At 39.5% G+C, this 18,583-nt stretch overlaps 1 protein-coding gene across 6 annotated transcripts; it reads right to left on the bottom strand.

The window, feature by feature from the left end:
• Positions 1-258: 258 nt before the first annotated feature.
• Positions 259-17,968, bottom strand: syt14b (synaptotagmin XIVb). 6 transcript variants are annotated; one of them, XM_084090675.1, is made up of 9 exons: positions 17,911-17,968; positions 16,206-16,253; positions 14,385-14,534; positions 9,050-9,217; positions 8,743-8,957; positions 6,196-6,633; positions 5,906-6,086; positions 5,685-5,741; positions 259-2,270 (listed from the first exon to the last, which is right to left on the bottom strand). In XM_084090675.1, the coding sequence occupies exons 1-9, from the start codon at positions 17,921-17,923 to the stop codon at positions 1,954-1,956; spliced, it is 1,587 nt and encodes a 528-aa protein (XP_083946801.1). In that variant the 5' UTR covers positions 17,924-17,968; the 3' UTR covers positions 259-1,953. The 6 variants fall into 6 exon arrangements, with proteins under 6 accessions (XP_083946801.1, XP_083946802.1, XP_083946799.1 ...); XM_084090676.1 differs by having other exon boundaries at positions 9,050-9,199; XM_084090673.1 differs by lacking the exon at positions 17,911-17,968 and adding an exon at positions 12,460-13,460 and having other exon boundaries at positions 9,050-9,199; positions 14,385-14,455; positions 16,206-16,226.
• Between the last annotated feature and the right edge of the window lie 615 nt (positions 17,969-18,583).

Below are 18,583 nucleotides of genomic sequence, written 5' to 3'. Positions count from 1 at the left end.
CCTCTTTTTGCTGTTGCCAAACCTCATCCGGCCTGTTGTCAGAAGTGATGAAATTAGTTATTAAGCATGACTGAGCATGATGAACACCTAAGTTCTTAGTTAAGTCCTTCCCATTTGCATTTACAACATTTCTAAAAACATTTATCTTCTCAGTAAGATAAGGTATAAAAGTGTATTTGAATTACATTATCAGTTATCTGTTGTTTTTCCAAGCATAGTAAAGTTCATAACATCACTAATGATTGCATAAGTGTTTTTAAATTCAGATTTTATTAAATGTTTACATTGTTCATAGATTAAAAATGAACCTGAATCAGCGTTAACATACATAATGCAGCATTTACTTCCACAATATGAAAACAGATGACAAAATGAGTTAAATTACTCAGATTTGCATCAGTAACATTTAGGCATCAGTTAAATAGTTACATTTAGACAGTCTTCAGCAGCCCTACTTTTTGTACATTTTCATGTTAAATATTTTGCAACATTGCTGGTGTGAAACAGTCCTTATATCCCTTCATAAAATAGAATTATGTATGTGAACTTGAGCTTTGGTCCTATATTTATTATGAATTTATTCTCTTGATGCTTCAGCTGTTACCATGCAGTGCATATTTGCATTTGCATATTTGCAAGTCAAGTAAAAAGGCAAAACCTCAAGTAGTTTGAATGCTTATGCAACTGCCAACAGTACAGTTATAGTTATGCTATGATGTGAATAAACAATTGGTACAGATGGCAGAGCCAATGGCAGTGGGTCAGTTCAGTGTTCTGTATAGTATTCATAAGGCGTCTTTTTTTTCAGTCGGTCACTTTTCTCAACACTGCAAAAAAACAGCAGCTCCATTACTGCTATCCTGAGGAATACAGTCTCAATCACTATGTGGTCAACAGCACCTCCAACATGGAGGATTACTGTACAGTTCAAATTAAGGTGCAGTCGCATTTACGTTTAGGAGAAATTCCATGGACGAAATAGTCATTCCAGTAGTAATCAACGCGATTGGGAATTTAGCTTGAAGAGCCCATGACTTGAAAATTCCCCCACGTGGATTTTGCATCAGATTCATGATTTTGCATCAGATGCAAAATTTACTGCGTTAACGTTAAAGCTGCTTGTTTTAGAAGTGACTACTAAGCAGTGTTTCATGCATTGACAATGAATGATAGATCTACTTTGCCCGCACAATTTCGCTGACATTTCGTTAACGTGACTGCGACGTCACCCACTTCTTTCGGAATAGTTCGCTCAAAAATCAAACGTTCTGTAATAGCCTAATTTACTCGCATTCATGCCATTCTAAACCCTGTATGACTTAATTAAAGTTGATCAAATAAGGTGTGTCAAACTCCAGAAATGACACACAAAAAAGTATCATAAAAAGTACTTGATTTTTGTACTAAATTGCCAGTTTTCTGAAGCGTAAAGATAGCTTTTTTCTGTGATGAACGGATTGCAATTTAAGTTGATAATCTTGACATCAACTGAATGATTCAGTCATTAACTAAATGACTCAATGATCTGATCATTCCGGTTGTTATTTCTGACTAATATACGCAAAGTGTCTTTTTTGAAGCTTGACAAGTTACTGAATAATTGAAATTGCATGGAAGAGAATTAACATTCTTTAAATGTACTCCCTTTGTGGGGTTTGGAATGACATGAAGGAATAAATTAGGATTGAATATTCAATTTAGTGTGAATAAATCCATTAATATTTACTCATACTAAAGCCAGGGGTGTCTAAACTCCTGCAGAGTTTACCTCCAACTTGCCTCAACACACCTGTCTGGAAGTTTCTAGAATGCCTACTAAGACCTTGATAAGCTGGTCCAGGTGTGTTTAATTGCAGTTGGAGCTAAACTTTGCAGGACAGTGGCCCTCCAGGAGCATGATTGGACACCCCTGTACTGTACAGATGACCAAAAACCACATTTCACTGCTTCCCCCTATGGATTAAGGAGCGTGTGCCACTGGCAGACTTGCTGTCCCTCTGACTCTTTCATCTGGGTCCAGTGCTCCTCTTGTTCCTCTGTGGTGCTGTTGAGGCCCAGAGCGACCCAACCCACCCGCTCTCTCCTCTTCATGCTGCTCCGCCGACTGTACACCGACACCTGCAGGGTGACCTCAGATAACTGGAATAGTGCCACCTGGAAGACAAATGTCTCTTTGTAGCTTGGGTTGGGCTGGCCATGGCAGACTGAGGTCTTACATTTGGACATCTCTTTCCCTTTGGAGTCCACCATTGTAAGCTTCACATAAGTGTCTGATGGAATGGGAAGGGAAACAGTGAGTTAGCACCACCTGGTGGTGATGTTGATCTCATGCAACAAGTCAAACACATGGGCTATCTTCAGAAAAAAAATACTAGCTAACTATTTACTAAATACTGTGCAGTATACTGCATACTATTTTAAAGTGAAACAGTTGGCATTATAACATGATAAATATTACAGTAGTATGCTATATTATCACAATGTTTATCACATGACTTTATCACCCATTTTATTTTCATGCTTTGCACAATATATATATACTGCAGAAATAGAAAAGGTATGATGACAGCATCATAACATGGAGATATTGGGTGAATCATAATTTGCGTACACTCTAAACTATATATTATGTCAGATTATAGCAAATGCCAAATCTTAGCACATTGGCAAAATTAGTTTCTGCCTCTAGTCAATTACACCAGCTCGGACTACCTGATCTACTCGCTCAACTGTAGTAAACGCTACACAATGGCAAGTCGAAATAATTGGTTTAATTCAGCCATATATGTTTGAACCAGAAAATGATTCAGAAGAAGAAGAGCAAATTATACAAATTCATCTACAAGTTAATGTATCAGAATGCTAATGCGTTTTTTGTATCGCTCTCTACAACACCAGATACATTACGTAATTGATATGATGCCTTGGCTTGACTACGTTATTAAACAGCTAATAATGTGATGCTAATGTTATACAAACCATGTTCCCGTTTACCATATCAGAGTCAGACGGCTGCTTTCTAAAAACCAGCATCCTTAGAAACGCTTTGAACAACTTAGAAAGGGATTGGCTACATGTTTGTGACGGTAGGAAACAGGCGTGTCAAGCTTTTTTGAGACTGTTTTTGGTACACTGCAGTTTTAAGGAGAAAATACTCAGCAAAGGTGTTTACTGATGAATTTCCACATGGTTTTGTTTTAAAGCACAGTAAAAACACCACATAGACATACAGGGGTTGGACAATGAAATTGAAACAACTGGCCAATATAGTGTTGAAGGTTTCAAAAGCTCAAAAGAGGACAAATTGTTGGTGCGGGTCTCACTGGCTCATCTGTGACCAGGACAGCAGGTCTTTGTGGTGTATCGAGCGCCACAGTATGCAGGGTAATGTCAGCATACATCCATGAAGGAAGAACCACATCCAACAACAGTAACTGTGGATGCAAGAGGAAGCTATCTGAAAGGGATGTCTAGGTACTAACCTAGATTGAATCCAAAAACATAAAACCACAGCTGTCCAAATCACTGCAGAATTAAATGAGCACCTCAACTCTTCTGTTTCCACCAAACCTGTTCGTCGGGAGCTCCACAGGGTCAATATTCATGGTTGGGCTGCAATAGCCAAGCCTTTGGTCACTCGTGCCAATGCCAAAAGTCGGGTTTCATTGGTGCCAACAGTGTAAATCTTGGGCTGTGGACAATGTGAAACATGTATTGTTCTCTGATGAGTCCACCTTCACTGTCTCTTCCACATCCAGGAGAGTTACCGTGTGGAGAAGTCCCAAAGAGGCTTAACACCCGGACTGTTGCTGCCCAGAGTGAAGCACAGGGGTGGATCAGTGATGGTTTGGGCTGCAATATCATGGCATTCCCTAATGTCACTGCCAAGGATTACCGAACCATTCTGGAGGACCATGTGCACCTAATGGTTCAAACATTGTACCCTGAAGGGGGTGCCGTGTATCAGCATGATAATGCACAATACACACAGCAAGACTGGTGACGGAGTGGTTTGATGAACGTGAAAGTGAAGTTGAACAACTCCCATGGCCTGCACAGTCACCACATCGAAATATGTTTGAGCCACTTTGGGGTATTTTGGAGGAGCGTGTCAGAAAACATTTTCCTCAACCAGCATCACATAGTGACATGGCCACTTTTCTGGAAGAGGAATGGCTCAAAATCCCTCTGGCCATTGTGTAGGACATGTATCTGTCATTCCGAATTGATGCTGTTTGCCTTCAAAAGGAGGCCCTATATCATACTAATAAATCACTGTGGTCTAAAACCAGGTGTTTCAGTTTCATTGTCCAACCCCTGTATAAACAACATTAAAAACTTTACGTTCAACTCTGTTGAACGTGTTTAAATGTCTGAATATTAAATCATTATGCATTTTTTCGGGTAATGAAGTTAGCAAGATGATTACTTTGACATCACCATTGCATTACAGTTAGTACCAGTAGACTTTATATATAAATTATGATTCACCAATGGGTGAATTATAAATATTCCTCATGCCTTTATCAAGTGATATCACTGAAATAGGTGTCCTGAGAAATTACACTTTAGTTGTTTCTATAAATCTCACAAATGTCTTTCTCTTTTGAGTAAAGTAGAATCTGAGTGTGAGCTGCAGGTGCTGGCTAATTAGATAACTGAAAAACCTAGAGAAAGCTAACCGTTAACATTCCCATTCTCCATGGCAATTGCTTGGGATCTCGCAGAAGTATGCAAGTAGAAATGTGCCATCTTTACTCATGGGCACTCAGTTCTATAGCCTGATTGTTTTGAGCCAATCAACTGAGCCATAAATGCCATGTGACCAATTATTCTAGAGCTAGAGCCACAGGAAGGCATAGGCTGCATCCAAAATTGCATACTTCTCTTCTATATAGTAGGCGAAAAACAGTATGTGACAAAAGAAATATGTCCGAATTCACAGTACTCATAAAAGAGTAGGCAAAAAGTATCTGGCTCAAATTGTAAAAGGATGGTTGGGAGGGAGTATGGAAATAAATGTTGTGATGTACTTTCCATCAAGAGGTGCATACATTTTTGGTCAAGATCTTGTATTGACAATGCAAGAGTCCAGCTCTCTGTAAAGTCTCCTCTAGCACATCCTAAAGACTTTCAATTTTCAAAGTTTTTCCTTTGAGTTTTCCGCGTACAGACCCATTCACACGGAAGAAAGAAAATGACTAAAAACGCTGTATTCTGCTGCCAGGCCATTAGATGGCAATGAAACACTATAGACTGAACATGTAATACGCATGTGCATGACATCATCGTCTTCAGAGATTCGTGTTTTTGTTGTTTTACATGGATACTGTTTTCAAAAACTTGCACTTTGAAACCCGTTTTCAAAAGTGTGCGTTTTCAGGCACCCAAAACGCAGTTGTCGTGTAAACGAACGGCCAAAACGCAAAAAAGGTTTTACGATTTTAGTTGAAAAAGGTGTCGTGTAAACAGCCTTCCAACCATTCTTTCACAATTTGAGCCTGATGATTCTTGACATTATTATCCTGGGATATCCTGGCAGTGTATATTCTACAAGATCTACAGGACACAGCTCGATGAAACTTTACTGAAAGTCAAATGTTGAGGCAGTTGAGCACAGCAGGTAAAGACGGAGAATCTGTTAAATTGGTGGTTTTGACATTTTGACATGGCAATAAACTTACCTCTCATGATATACAGTTGCCCACTAATGAAGTGTTTTACACAACAAAACAGGCCAACTAAAGGACAGGACACAGAAAAAGGAATATGATAGAAAATACAGTGACAGATAAAAAGAGAGCAGTTCAATTTACAAGCAGAACAGAAAAAGGAAAAAACATTAAGACTGCACATGCATGAAACAGGTTAGCTTTTAAAAGGATTATGCAGGTGTATTTCTTACTTGGCAGTTTATCGGTGGCAGAGTTTTTAAAATGGTTGCCCTTAATAACCTCGGCGGACAGTCTCCCTGTGGTGGAGTTGTAGAGGAGACCCAGCAGAAGCTCCGGAGTGGAGGATTCTCCAGTTGAGCGGTGCGACAGAGCTCCTGCACTCCGAGAGACGCTCACCACTGATCCACAGCCCTGAAGAACAGTGACATTACAGGATTACCATTATAAAATGGATTGTTATGACTCTGAAACCTGATTGGCTACGGAAAATGTATCCTGCATGCACACAAACACTGCTTACAGGAACTGAGGTGCCAGGCTCCAGAGTGACAGGAAGAGCGAGCTTGCCCTGCATATTGAGTTTGGTTAAGTAGAACACCTTCTCCCCTAGGACCTTCTCCTTTTTCATGCGCCGCACACTGTAGAGACGAAACCGGACTGCATAGTCCCCCAAGGCCTCCTGCTCCACACATGAGAACCGAAATGTTTCTGTGAAGACGGGACAGGGTCCTTTCTGCACTCCTGTTTTGGCTCTCTGCTTTTTGGTGGGTAGTAAAACCAGGTGGACCTGCCAGGAAATGTTTCCAGTGCTCTTAAGTGTTGGAATATCTGTGGCAGCGGTCACTGTCACCGCAAGCCGTTGTTCACCAGGGTTGTATTCGAAGGCCACATCCAGTGTGCCATATTTCCCCAATGCCTCTGGTTCATATGTTTCTGGAAGGGGTGGGATTAAGCTATCCTGTCAGAGAAAAGGAAAGACAGGTCATGTTTGATGGGGGAAATGGATGTGCATGTAAAAAAATTAACAGCTCAAAATTCTTGAGGGTGCCTGTGTTGGTGACTTGGCAAGTTACTGTATATAATTTTGTACATGATCATTTTTCCACTCTCCTGCTTACTCTTAGAAATAATTTGCCCATTTTTTGCTTTTTTGTAAACAATATGTTTATAAATCATTGTGACTGCATATCAACAATCCACACTGTAATGTGCTACTGAAACTGTTATGACTGGGCATAAATGATCAGAAATCTTGTTAAGAATGAAGGTTAGAATGGTGGCACACATCCATGAAAAGTAAAAAGCTAACTTAACTTTCCATTTTACTCTTACAATATTAAATTGATCACGGACCATTTCTAAACACTGAATAGTCATCATTGATATGTGGATGGTCATGTTTTGAATTGTATTCATTTGACATCAGAAAGTTGTGGAAGTTTGAAACATGCTGTTTCAGCAGCATAGGCCCTGTTTACACCTGGTGTTTTAATCCGTCTCTTTTGTCCACTTTCAACCTCTTCTGTCCTGATTTCTTTAAGGGGAGGGTCTATGGGTGGATACAGGTATGGGTTTTTTCAGACCTTTCAATCTAATGGACAAAATAAGCTAGCACAATTTACATATGAATGTGCCCAGAGACGATGGAAAAACACACGGAGAGCAGCAGTTTTAGTTTCTCCTCTGACAGCCACAAGATCACGACAAACTCTGTGAGTGTGTGTTAAAAATCAGGAATGGTGAGAGAACATTGGGCTTGGTATGTTTTTCGTCTTCCAACCAAACTTGGATCTTTAGCTGAAAAAATTTAAGTTCAGTCTGGCTACCGTGTTTCCCATAATGTTTACGCATTAGCTCAGTAGGCGCAGAGTAGACAGTCTTTTGTGGCTGTTGGCTCTTGTGGCATTGGACCACATGAGCGTTTACACTACGAAAGCAATCCGGCCAAATGCGTTTTCGACTACCTCTGGAAGTGGTCGAAAGTGGACAAGCTCAATACGTTTTAGACCCAGTTTACACCTGTATTTAGCGTCGTCAACTTGTGATACGATCGACCAAAACATATCCTAATGTACCACCAGCTGTAAACAGGGCATTAGTTTCAATAAATGCTCTTTTTGGACTGGAAGTAAGTTTTGAGTTCTGAGAGTTACAGTACAGAATACTATGAAACTTTATCTCCAAAAATCAATCAAGCAGTCTGATCTTTGGAGTAGCCTGAAGTAGCCTGGCTTTACGTTCAAGATGTCTATATCTACATTCAGGCTTTCAGAGTGTCTCCAATCACAAGCAAACTCAAAGGCAAACTTACCAGATGTGGCCAGAATGAACCAAACCTGCCACAGCCAGAGAATCCATGAACTGTCGTCCTTGCTCCTCATAATTAAAACCATCAGTGAAATGACTCATTCATGTGACAATGAAGTGATATTTTAATAAACAGCTGAAAATGTTACTGTTACAATGGTCTCTAAAAGAAAGGACACTAGTGAATGGGAATTCAAACAGATGGAAATGTAAAAAAGAAAACATGGAGAAATGGATGACAGGGGCCAGTTGCATAAACATAGCCATTATGTTAAGACTGTGTCTTAAGAACTAGGATGACACTAGCAGTTAGTTAGGGGTAATCAGTCTTACTTTACAGTTTCAAAGTAGACCAGTCTACATTTTTATGTACCTGACTTGATGGTTATGAACAGTCTTGATGACTACCTTGTAAGAATAGTCTTAGCAGTTTATGCAACCGGCCCCAGGTGTCTTAGTTTATCAGTTTGGCATTGCATAAGCATTATCGTGGATGAACACAATATTACTCAAAGAAAAGAAAATGGATTTAAAAAACTAATCTCATGACAAAAAACAAGGGATTGGTGAAAAAAGTTAAAAAAAACAAAAAAACATGCAAATATTTGTCACAACATACACTGAAGTGAATAGCTCTCTTGGAGACTAAACAACACTGTGTGAGGATTTTGATAGTTTCATTGGTGAATACGAGCATCGGAGGGTGGGGCCAGGATTCTCATAGAAGAACACATCGGAAACGACGGGACGAGGGGCTCACCTCCGGGCCCAAAACGGCTGTGCTGTCACTGGGTGCGTCCTCCTCATAGCCCTTATTCAGGTAACTCTCTGTGTCCTCAGGGTCTTCACTGCCCTCACTTCCACTGCCCTCTGCCGAATCACTGCGGCCCCTTGAGCCACACTTGAGATCGTCTTTGTCCAGGTATGGTGGAGGCTGGAGTTCATTCAGGGAACTTGAACCTTTTTTCCTTTTAACTGGTTAGTGAGACAGAAATGCAAAAATGATTACATCCTGATTGCAGCATAATTAAGATTATTTCATCATTCAGACAGTGTACAATATTTACCCTGCTCAGCTGAGGCTTCACTGCTGCAATCCTCATTTTCAGCATCCCTGTTTTTCCACCCACTTCTATGCTGGTGAGAGGACGAGTCTTTGTGTTTTTTTGGTGTTTCGTCCTCACTCTCAGATGATCCTTTATCTGGACAACCCCCGTCTAACAAAGAACAGAGAACTTGATCTACAGTCAAAATACCCTAATGTAAACTTTTTGCTCATCAGTGGTATGCAAAAGGTGAGAGTCATTGTTAATTTCTCACCCTCTTGTAATTTATAACCCATACCCATGTTACAAACAAAACTATTGGCACCAAACACAAAAGTAATGATTGTTTCCAAACAGGTCTCCCTCCTACTCCACACCCCAAGTACACTTCCACTGTTTGAGGAAACAGGTAGTCCTGCCACAAAACTGACACAACTTTTTAAGCTAGAAGTTGACAACCAATAAATGGCTCATTTAAAGTCATCGTCAAATTGGGATATGCAAGTATTTTACAGTGAACACATTACACTCTTCACCTATAAAAAGGAAAACATCAGTAAAGGGAGGGCCATCACTAAAATTCACCAGGCCTGGAACATCATTTTCATGGGTGCGTCTCAATCAGCTCCCTAGTTCAGTAGTCAGGGCACTGATCAGGGAGTCGGCCATTATAAGGGGTATCTCAATCGCAAAATCCTTCCAGTGCACTGGAAACGTTTGCCCCCTAAAAAAAATCCCATAATGTACTGCAAAAATCAAGGAGCATAGATGCTCACTATGCTCCCTTACCGGAAATTAGGTCACATTACTGAAGCGTGAAGCATAAAAATGTTCTACAACGTTGCACGTTTATGTTGTCTGTAATCATGTCGCTGGAAATTGAGTAATAACTGTCCCAATGTGTGGTGAACCAGGGTCCTTATCAGTGCCCGGATTCATGTACACAATATAATAATAATAAATAATAATTTGTTACATTTATACAGCACTTTTCTGGGTACTCAAAGCGCTTTACATGGAAGGGGTACACCAATGTGCAGCATCCACCTGGATGATGCGACGGCAGCCATATTGCGCCAGAACGCCCACCATACACCAGCTTACTGGTGGAGAGGAGACAGCGATGAAGCCAATCAGTATATGGGGATGATTAGGAGGCCATGATGGACAGAGGCCAAGGGGAAAATTTGGCCAGGCTGCCGGGGATTTTTAATGACCTCGGTTTAACGTCTCATCCGATGGATGGATATACTGATTCACGACCTTGGGAGCTGATTGAGACGCACCATATGAGTTCAGTTCCAAGCCTGCATCAACACACATATTTGTAGTTATCAAGTATCCATAAAGATCTTAATTTGCTGTTTCACGTGTATTTGATTAATGCCCGGAACATATTGTACGGTTTTGGGCTGTCCCAGATGGAAGATGACCAATCGTGGCGATTTCTGTGGTTTTGGCTCCTACGTCGTACAGTGAGAGAGATTCAAAGCCGGCCGTTGTCACGGTCTTGCGACCAAAGATAGACTGCAATAATTTTCTGACAGTGTCAGAAATTTAGCATGATTTAGCATCTTAACATCTACTGACTAGCCATTAAAAATGCAACATGAAATGGCGTATTGATCAAAGCGACATGCTGCTAAAACTTAAAACTACTTACCTCAAGCTCCATTTCCTTAGCCATGACCACATCCCTATTCTCATCTTTTGCTTCCTCCTCTTTTTTCAGCGCACATAAAAACCACAATTGCTAAAGTGCAATTCATCTTGCTCTTTTTGTTTACCACTAGCGCATGCTGGTGACGTTTTATTCTTCTATACTAACTTGCGTCGTAACCTATGGGCCCTATTTTAACGATCTAAGTGCAAGGTCTAAAGCGCACGCGCAAGTGCATTTAGGGCGTGTCCGAATCCACTTTTGCTAGTTTAACGACAGGAAAAATGGTCGGCGCACCCGGCGCATGGTCTAAAAGGGTTGTCCCTATTCTCTTAATGAGTAATGGGTGTGTTTTGGGCGTAACGTGCAATAAACCAATCAGAGTCTCATATCCCATTCCCGTGAGTTATATTAATATTAATATTATTAATAATGCGCCCTTTAAATAAAAAAAAATACTGCGCCATTGACTTTAGACCACGTTTCAGTTGGTCAATGGCGCAGTCTATTTCAGTTGCCTCAAAATAGCAACGCGCCAACCATGCACCTGAACACTCCTCATTTTCAAACCAGCAGTCCATTTGGGCGCACAAATGGGCGCAAAGGCATTTGCTATTTAAACAACGTGGCGCAGGAGGTGAAAATGATAACTGCATCGGGCTGAAACAAGCAAAAAACTCTTGCGTCACGTCTGGCGCCGCATGTATGATAGGGCCCATCTATTCAATATGTGTCATCATCGTAGTCTACATACATGTCATACCCAAGTTAATTAGATCCATGACGTACAGTGTGATTTGTAATGCTCTTATAGGGTTGCCGAAATCGCACAGTCTGTAGCAGGCATAAGATTGGAGGTCAAATTTTCAGGAAGGTAGATCTCCAGGTACAAGATTGAACACCTGTGGACTAGGCCAGTGGTTTTCAATCCTGGTCCTGGAGACCGAAAGCTCTGCACATTTTTTCTCCCTAATCAAACACACCTGAACCAACTCATTAGATGATTAGTAGAGACTCCATGACCCGAAATGAATGGCTGCGTCTAAAATCGCATATTTCTTGAGTAGGTGCTTATTTTGAAAACATGTAATCCGGACATACTACATTCACCATGCTGTCATTTTCATGTGACCTTCCAGCATCAGTTGCGTCACTTCACTGCCATTGACAAATCCTCTCATGGGATAGTAAAGTGCCCATCGTATGCACACTTCAGAATCTCACCGCAAGTAGTAGGTCATCCGGGTTCTTTTTGCCTACTCTTTTTGAGTACTGTGAATTCGGACAAACTTCTTTTGTCACATACTGTTTTTCGCCTAGTAGTAGGGATGTATGCGATTTCAGATGCAGCCAGTGTGTTAGAAAAGGGTGGCATCCAAAATGTGTACTGTTGGGAGGACTCTGGGACCAGGGTTTGGGACCACTGCAATAGTCCCTACTTGGCCACCCTGGCCACGAGACAATTTTCCAGGTTGTCCTCCCCTTGTGACAGCCCAGGGCCGTGTTTCTCAAAAGCATTGTGTCAAAAGTAAATTGCAGAGACCATTGGTGCCAATGGTTCAACAATCTACTTTAGCATTCAATGCTTTTGAGAAACACAGCCCTCATCAGGAGTAAAACAGAAAATATTATGAAGAGAAAAGTTTTAAAACCTATAAAACACTATCCATTTGTATGTGTCAATCAAGGGGTGCAATGAGAAACCAAAGAGAACCAGTGATACAAAACCAGAAGAGCACAGCAGCACAGCAAGTCCAGCATACAGTCTCACCTCTACCCTCTTTGTCCTTCTTTGCCTTTGATTTTGACTTTGAGCTCTTTGACTTTGATTCCTGAGTGCCCTCCTCCTGTTCTTCATCACTATAGACTTGTCCTTTCTTCTTTTGTTTTGATGTTTTACCTTTTTCACATGATGCTTTTTCTTCATCTTCTTCATTTTCATCTTTTCGTCTGCCTTTAGATTGTGTCGTTTTCTCACATCTTTCAGAACAATCATCTTCCTCAACACTATTGTGCTCTCCATTCTTTTCATACTTTGATGCTGATGTAACAGGATCAGCAGACATTTCCTGAGAGTCCTGTTCTTCCAGACTATCATATGGGTGCATCCCATTAGCATTTTCATTGTGGTTGTCACCTTCATTTTTGTGTTTGCCGGACAAGGAGTTACTTTCATCCTGAGAGGCAGACTCTGCCTTTTGTGATGCTTGGTCACTGTTCCCTGTCTGGTTGTCTGTGCTCTGAGATGAGCTTTGTGGCTGGTTTGGGTCCCTCCTTTTACGATACCATCCTTTAGCAGGGGCATAACACCACTCCCACTCATCATCCTCAGCTTTTCTTGCTTCCTCTTGTCTTTTTTTCTCTCTCTGGATTTCCTCTTCATCTATTTCAATAGTCCACATAGAGTTCTTTTTTGATTTTCGGCTCTTTCGACCTTCTCCATCAATGTCTGCAGCATTAGCTTCTGTCTCCTGCCGCTTCAGCTTGCTTTTTCTGCTGTCTTTTTGGACTTCGTCAGTAGACCCTTCAGCCTCCTTTTCATCCTCTTCAGTCTGTACTTTATTGATAATTGTATTGACCTGCTCTGTTAGTTGGTCACTGACAGTGTAGGTAACGTCACTCACTGCAGAGGACAAATCGTCCACAGCAGTCGAGACAGTATTTGAGACAGAGTCCAGAAGGGAACTGACGGAAGGGAGACTCTGTTGGAAGTTCTTGAAAAATGCCATTGCTTTGTGCCTTTGGTATGTGTCTGGTAACTGACCGCAAATTCTGTTGAAGAGTCAGCTTGAACATTAATCTTCAGGTTCATCAATAACATTTTGTTTGTAAGCATCTCATATTTAAGGAAAAAGGATATACAGGACATACAGGTGTTTTAAAACCTAGTGAGCTAACTTGATATAGGCTGCCTATAAGGGCAACCTGCTCACAGATCTATTTGCTTTCGATACTTTTGAAAATTAGAAATAATTTTAATTTTAAATAATTTTAAATGGACTTTGATGGCTAGAAATGCTAGAAAGACTGCTCATTTAACCCTCAGATTGTGTTAGAGTAATTTTGACCCGGAGAGGACCCTAGTTAACGTTATCGCATTAGACTAAAACTTACTGACTTTGCTTGCCCAGTGAATAACTACTTCCCCCAAAAAATTTGAGAATTTTTGTAATTTGTTGTGCCCACCCCTCCCCCACATTGGTGTTCACAATTACTTATAAATTACTTATAATTACTTATCATTACTCTATATTATCACCAATTATTAGATGTAATCTTTTTGTCAACTTGTTTTCCTTCAACTAGCACAGGTTTTGTATTTCTTTTTGGATCTGACCAAAATTTTGGCAATATTGAATACAATTTTTAAATATTCTGTACAATTTATCACACTACTGTGCTTTAATGTTTAACCAGGAAGTTTGTTTTGAAATGCTTTTATTTTGTACAAAATTGCACAAAGTCACACTTGTGGTGTTCCAAAAATGACCGGCCTGCAAAAAAACTGCTTATAAATCTCTCATTGAAATATTATGACCAAATATTGGATTAAATCTTTTTGTCAACTTATTTTCTTTCAATTACCACAGGTTTTGTATTTATTTTTTAAGTATATTTAAGTATACCCAGGCCTTCAGATTTGATACACAGCCGTAACTGAATAGTGAACACATTGACAACTCTCCAAATATTTACCTTGCAAATCCTTGTTAAAACCCTCAAAATGTGGCAAATCACTGCTTGGGCTCTCCACTGACAGCTTGCTGCTGAGGTAAAGAAAAAACAGAGCGATCACGGCCATGAAGAAAGCAATGGAGGACAGGACACCTAGCAGTTCAGGAGATACTAAAGGAGAAAAGAGAAACAGAGAAAGAGAAAGCATAGGGTTGGAGGACAAAAGCTGAGAAAGTAAAGGTCAAGAGCTGAGAACTTGATCTACCCAGATAACAGATAAGCAATGTTAGATGGTGATGGATGCTACTGTGATGACAGGGCAACAAACCTTGGTATAATTTTCTTAAAGGAAAAGTTACGTTCTCAATGTCAATATGGGACAAATCACACTGCCATTGCTCGATTATCGTTATTTGTATTAACATGGACAGATGACAAGACATGAGCATTTTAGAGATGTTTACTAAACTTTCAGACAAGTTTTCTAAAAATTGCATAAGATCACTGAGAGCAAGTTTTTAACAACCATTAAACCTGTACAACTGCAACTCACTTATAAGTCATACACAAGTCACTCTTTACAAGTGCAAAGTATAGACCAAAAAAAAAAAAAATTTGTGGGGACCGAAAGTTATGAACACAAATAAAGATGCTTCTATTTTGCAAGATAATAATATTTTAATATAAACCTTTAGTGAACCTCCTATTTAGAGTAGAAACATGTAAAGCACAGACTTTCTCTGCTTCAACAGACCATGAAATACATTAGTCGCAGTTTATTTAAACCTAACAGTGCATTACGATCAGCAAAACTGTAAAAGCACTCAACACTCCAGCAAATATTACCACAGTTTACAGGTAGCAGGAGTCCATCAATGTGTCTTAAATCCAATTATCCCGCTGTTCAGTCAGTTTGTGGACAACAATACCTTTATATATCCTCTTCCAATGCTCCTTATTCCTCATAGACCAGTTAAGCCATGATATTTACAAGGTTTTGCCTTCTATCCCTTACAGTGAGTGAATCTATAGCTCCTGTCTTCAATCTATCTCTCCCAGTGCTGAATAATTCACTAGTCTAAGGTAATCGGATGCCCCTTGACACTTTGTGCACACAATACTATTGGACCTTCCATTGGAACCAACCTACCCTACATTAAAAGAAACTGGAACTGGATTGACAGGGATATAAGTGGCAAAACACATGTCCTTATGCTAATTGAACCATAGATAGACAGAAATATAATTTGAAACACCACCAAGTTTAGATTATAAAGCAGTGTTTGTAGTGAATAGCATTTAGAATAGCACTGAATAGCATTTTATACTGTACATGTCAAGAACAAATATCTTTGTACATGTACTTAACAGTATACTTCTCAGATCTGTGAGTTACCCCATTTGTGACAATGCAACCAAATGCAATTTTGCTAATCCAAATGAACTAAAATCCCATAAGGCAAAGCCTCAACGCTCAATATTTGACATTTCACCCTTAATCTTTCACTGCTGCCAACTAACAAAATCTTCCTCTTTGCTCTGTGGCAGTTATAGACAGAGATAAAGACATGATTATTTAAATATCAGGGACTAAGTAGTAGAAATTGTGTTGTTTACACATAGGTCTTCCGGCTCGTAACATAATCCTTCGCCATGAATTAATAATGACGCTTGTTTTTGTTCACCAAACTTGATAGGTCATTCATAATTGATAGAAGTATGGGACAAGGGAGGTGAAGGGGCACAAACTATTTACTTATATTTTATCTATTTAAAAGTATAAAGCATTACAAGTCAGGCACAATTGGTGCATGTTATCATGGAACAGGAAGATGCTCTCACCTCGTCTAGCGCAGATGAGTTCATGAACACCACAGCTCCGCCCTCCACCTGAGGACAGGATACACCTCTTTTAAGATAGCACTTGTGATCACGAAAAAGCCTATTGACTCTTTGACGTCATAGCTATATATTTGTCACTGACTTTACAATTCATATTCTAGATGCACACTGCAGTGACACCGTTCAAAATAAGTAGATGTTGCCGTGACATTTTGATTAATGAAGATGCATATCTCACTTACACACACACACACACTCTCTCTGTCTCTCTCTCTCTCTCGAAGGAGCATCATTTTGTACACAGTGTGCTGTCCTACACCTTTCTGGCTCAAGCTATTCCATTTTCTTTCCATTAATATTGTCACATACTATTCTTAAAGCAATAATTCATCCAAAAATGAATCACTGAATCGAAAAGTTTTTTTCTGATCATTTAATCACCTCATGTTATTCTAAACTTGTTGACTTTGTATGAGTTTGGTATTTCTTTGAAAACACAACAGTACAATTTTTGAAGAATGCCATTTTCTGTCTTTTCAATGCAATGAAAATGAACGGTGACTAAACGTTGTAGGCCTACCACACCGTGTATAAAGTGGTAATGTGCAACTGATACCTTAAACAGCTATATCTACTTGATTAAAAATTTGTTTTGTTGGTATACATTTTTGTTCAGTGATGTTAAAAAATACTTTTGATTTGAATAAAATCAGTTAATTTTTTAGTTACCATTTTTTTTTTTTCTAGTGCAGATTCGAGAAGTTTCAATTATTAAACATTTTAAATTAAAAATGTAAAAAGACTAATTTTGTGTTCCTTCGAAGAAATAGTCAGACAGGACAAACATGAGTGGCAGTGACCGGATATTTTTAAAGGCAATTTTGCCTTACTGCTAGTTTCTTTACTTCATAATCTCAGGCATTTCCACTTCTAACTTTCAAGCCCATATGCAAGTTATTTGGTGTCTTGAGATTTTTTGAAATTTGTTTTATTTTTTCTGACCATGTAGGCTAAGTTATTGTTTTTTTTCCCCATAAACACACTAAATACAAAGAGGTACCATCTAGGCTGGCTAAGTTATTGTTGTTGTTTTTTCCCTTCTTGGAATTGGAGTACCATGTCAATATCATGTTATCTGTAATCTTTGCTCTCTCTTTTTTTTTCTTTTTTTTTTTTTTTTTTAATTTTTCTTGTTTACTAATATGTCAAAACTCACAGAAGAGTACAATGTATCAGTAAGTAAGCCATCTTGTAGCTTTACTAATCTAACTTTACGTGGCCACCTGGCTGGTCAAAGACATGAACTACACAACAGATGGAGACCTCGCTCACATGCTGTTATAAACACTGTCGCTTTATAACGCGACGACATCATAACGAAAAAACAAACAGACTAAACATTAAGCACGCTATAAATGAAGACTTTAACCACTTCATTAAAAACACGTTATTGTGTTCTACCCTTTAGCTGTCATTTCAGAAGCGCTTACGTTACTCCATATGTTTGTCCGCAATGGTGCAGTAGCACATAACCAGCTATGGCCACGTCAAAATACATTTAAACTTACACTTAAAAATAAATCGCTTACGTTTAACATTCCTATAAACGTCTCGCGCAAAGTACGTTCAGACTGACCCTGTTACATGTTGTTAGCCATAAAGATCACGGTGTACTCTAGCCACGCTGGTCAGTGATGATACTCACCCTCAAACGCCATGATGCTGTGAATGGGACGTGATGAGGGGTGGTTAGATGTGAGAGGAGGAGAGGAGAGAATCAGTGTAGTGGGACAGTGATGCATGCTGCAGCACGCATGACACATAGACTGTAAAAAGTCCCAACGTGCAATTGCAATCATAAAAAGCTATGTATACGTGATTTTAACCCTTAAAATTGCTATCCCGAATTTCATCAAGGTTGGGATTCATAAGCTACAGGTATGAGAGGTCGTTCAGGATAGCCTATGTAGCCTATTATGTGACTGTATCACGAAATGGTTTAAGGCAATAAAAAGTCTTAAAAAGTCTTATTTTTACTTATGAAAGGTCTTAAATTTTCGATGGCAATTTAACTTAGACATATCTAAATGAAAACTATATAATTTAATAGCGTACTTTTTTTATTTATTATTCTTTCTTTGTGGATTTGCTTGTTGCTTGCACGCGAAACAGGAGGAGAAGCAAATTGGTAAATGTCAGTTCAATTGTAAGTTCATTCTTTGTGCGTAGTGGTGTGCGATGTGTATTGTCTTTATGATATTGTAATCATTGCTTTAACGACGTACGATGTGAGCTGACATCGCTTTGTCTTTCGTGCACACTGCGTTTATATGTTCCCAAATGAGTTTTTGTCTTATATTTATATCATATTATGTTGT

Source organism: Abramis brama (genome assembly GCF_963993115.1).
Source record: "Abramis brama genome assembly, chromosome: 18".
NCBI classification, from domain to species: Eukaryota; Metazoa; Chordata; class Actinopteri; order Cypriniformes; family Leuciscidae; genus Abramis; species Abramis brama.
The sequence above is the reverse complement of the archived record's forward strand: the minus strand, read 5'-3'. Positions and strand labels throughout refer to the sequence as shown.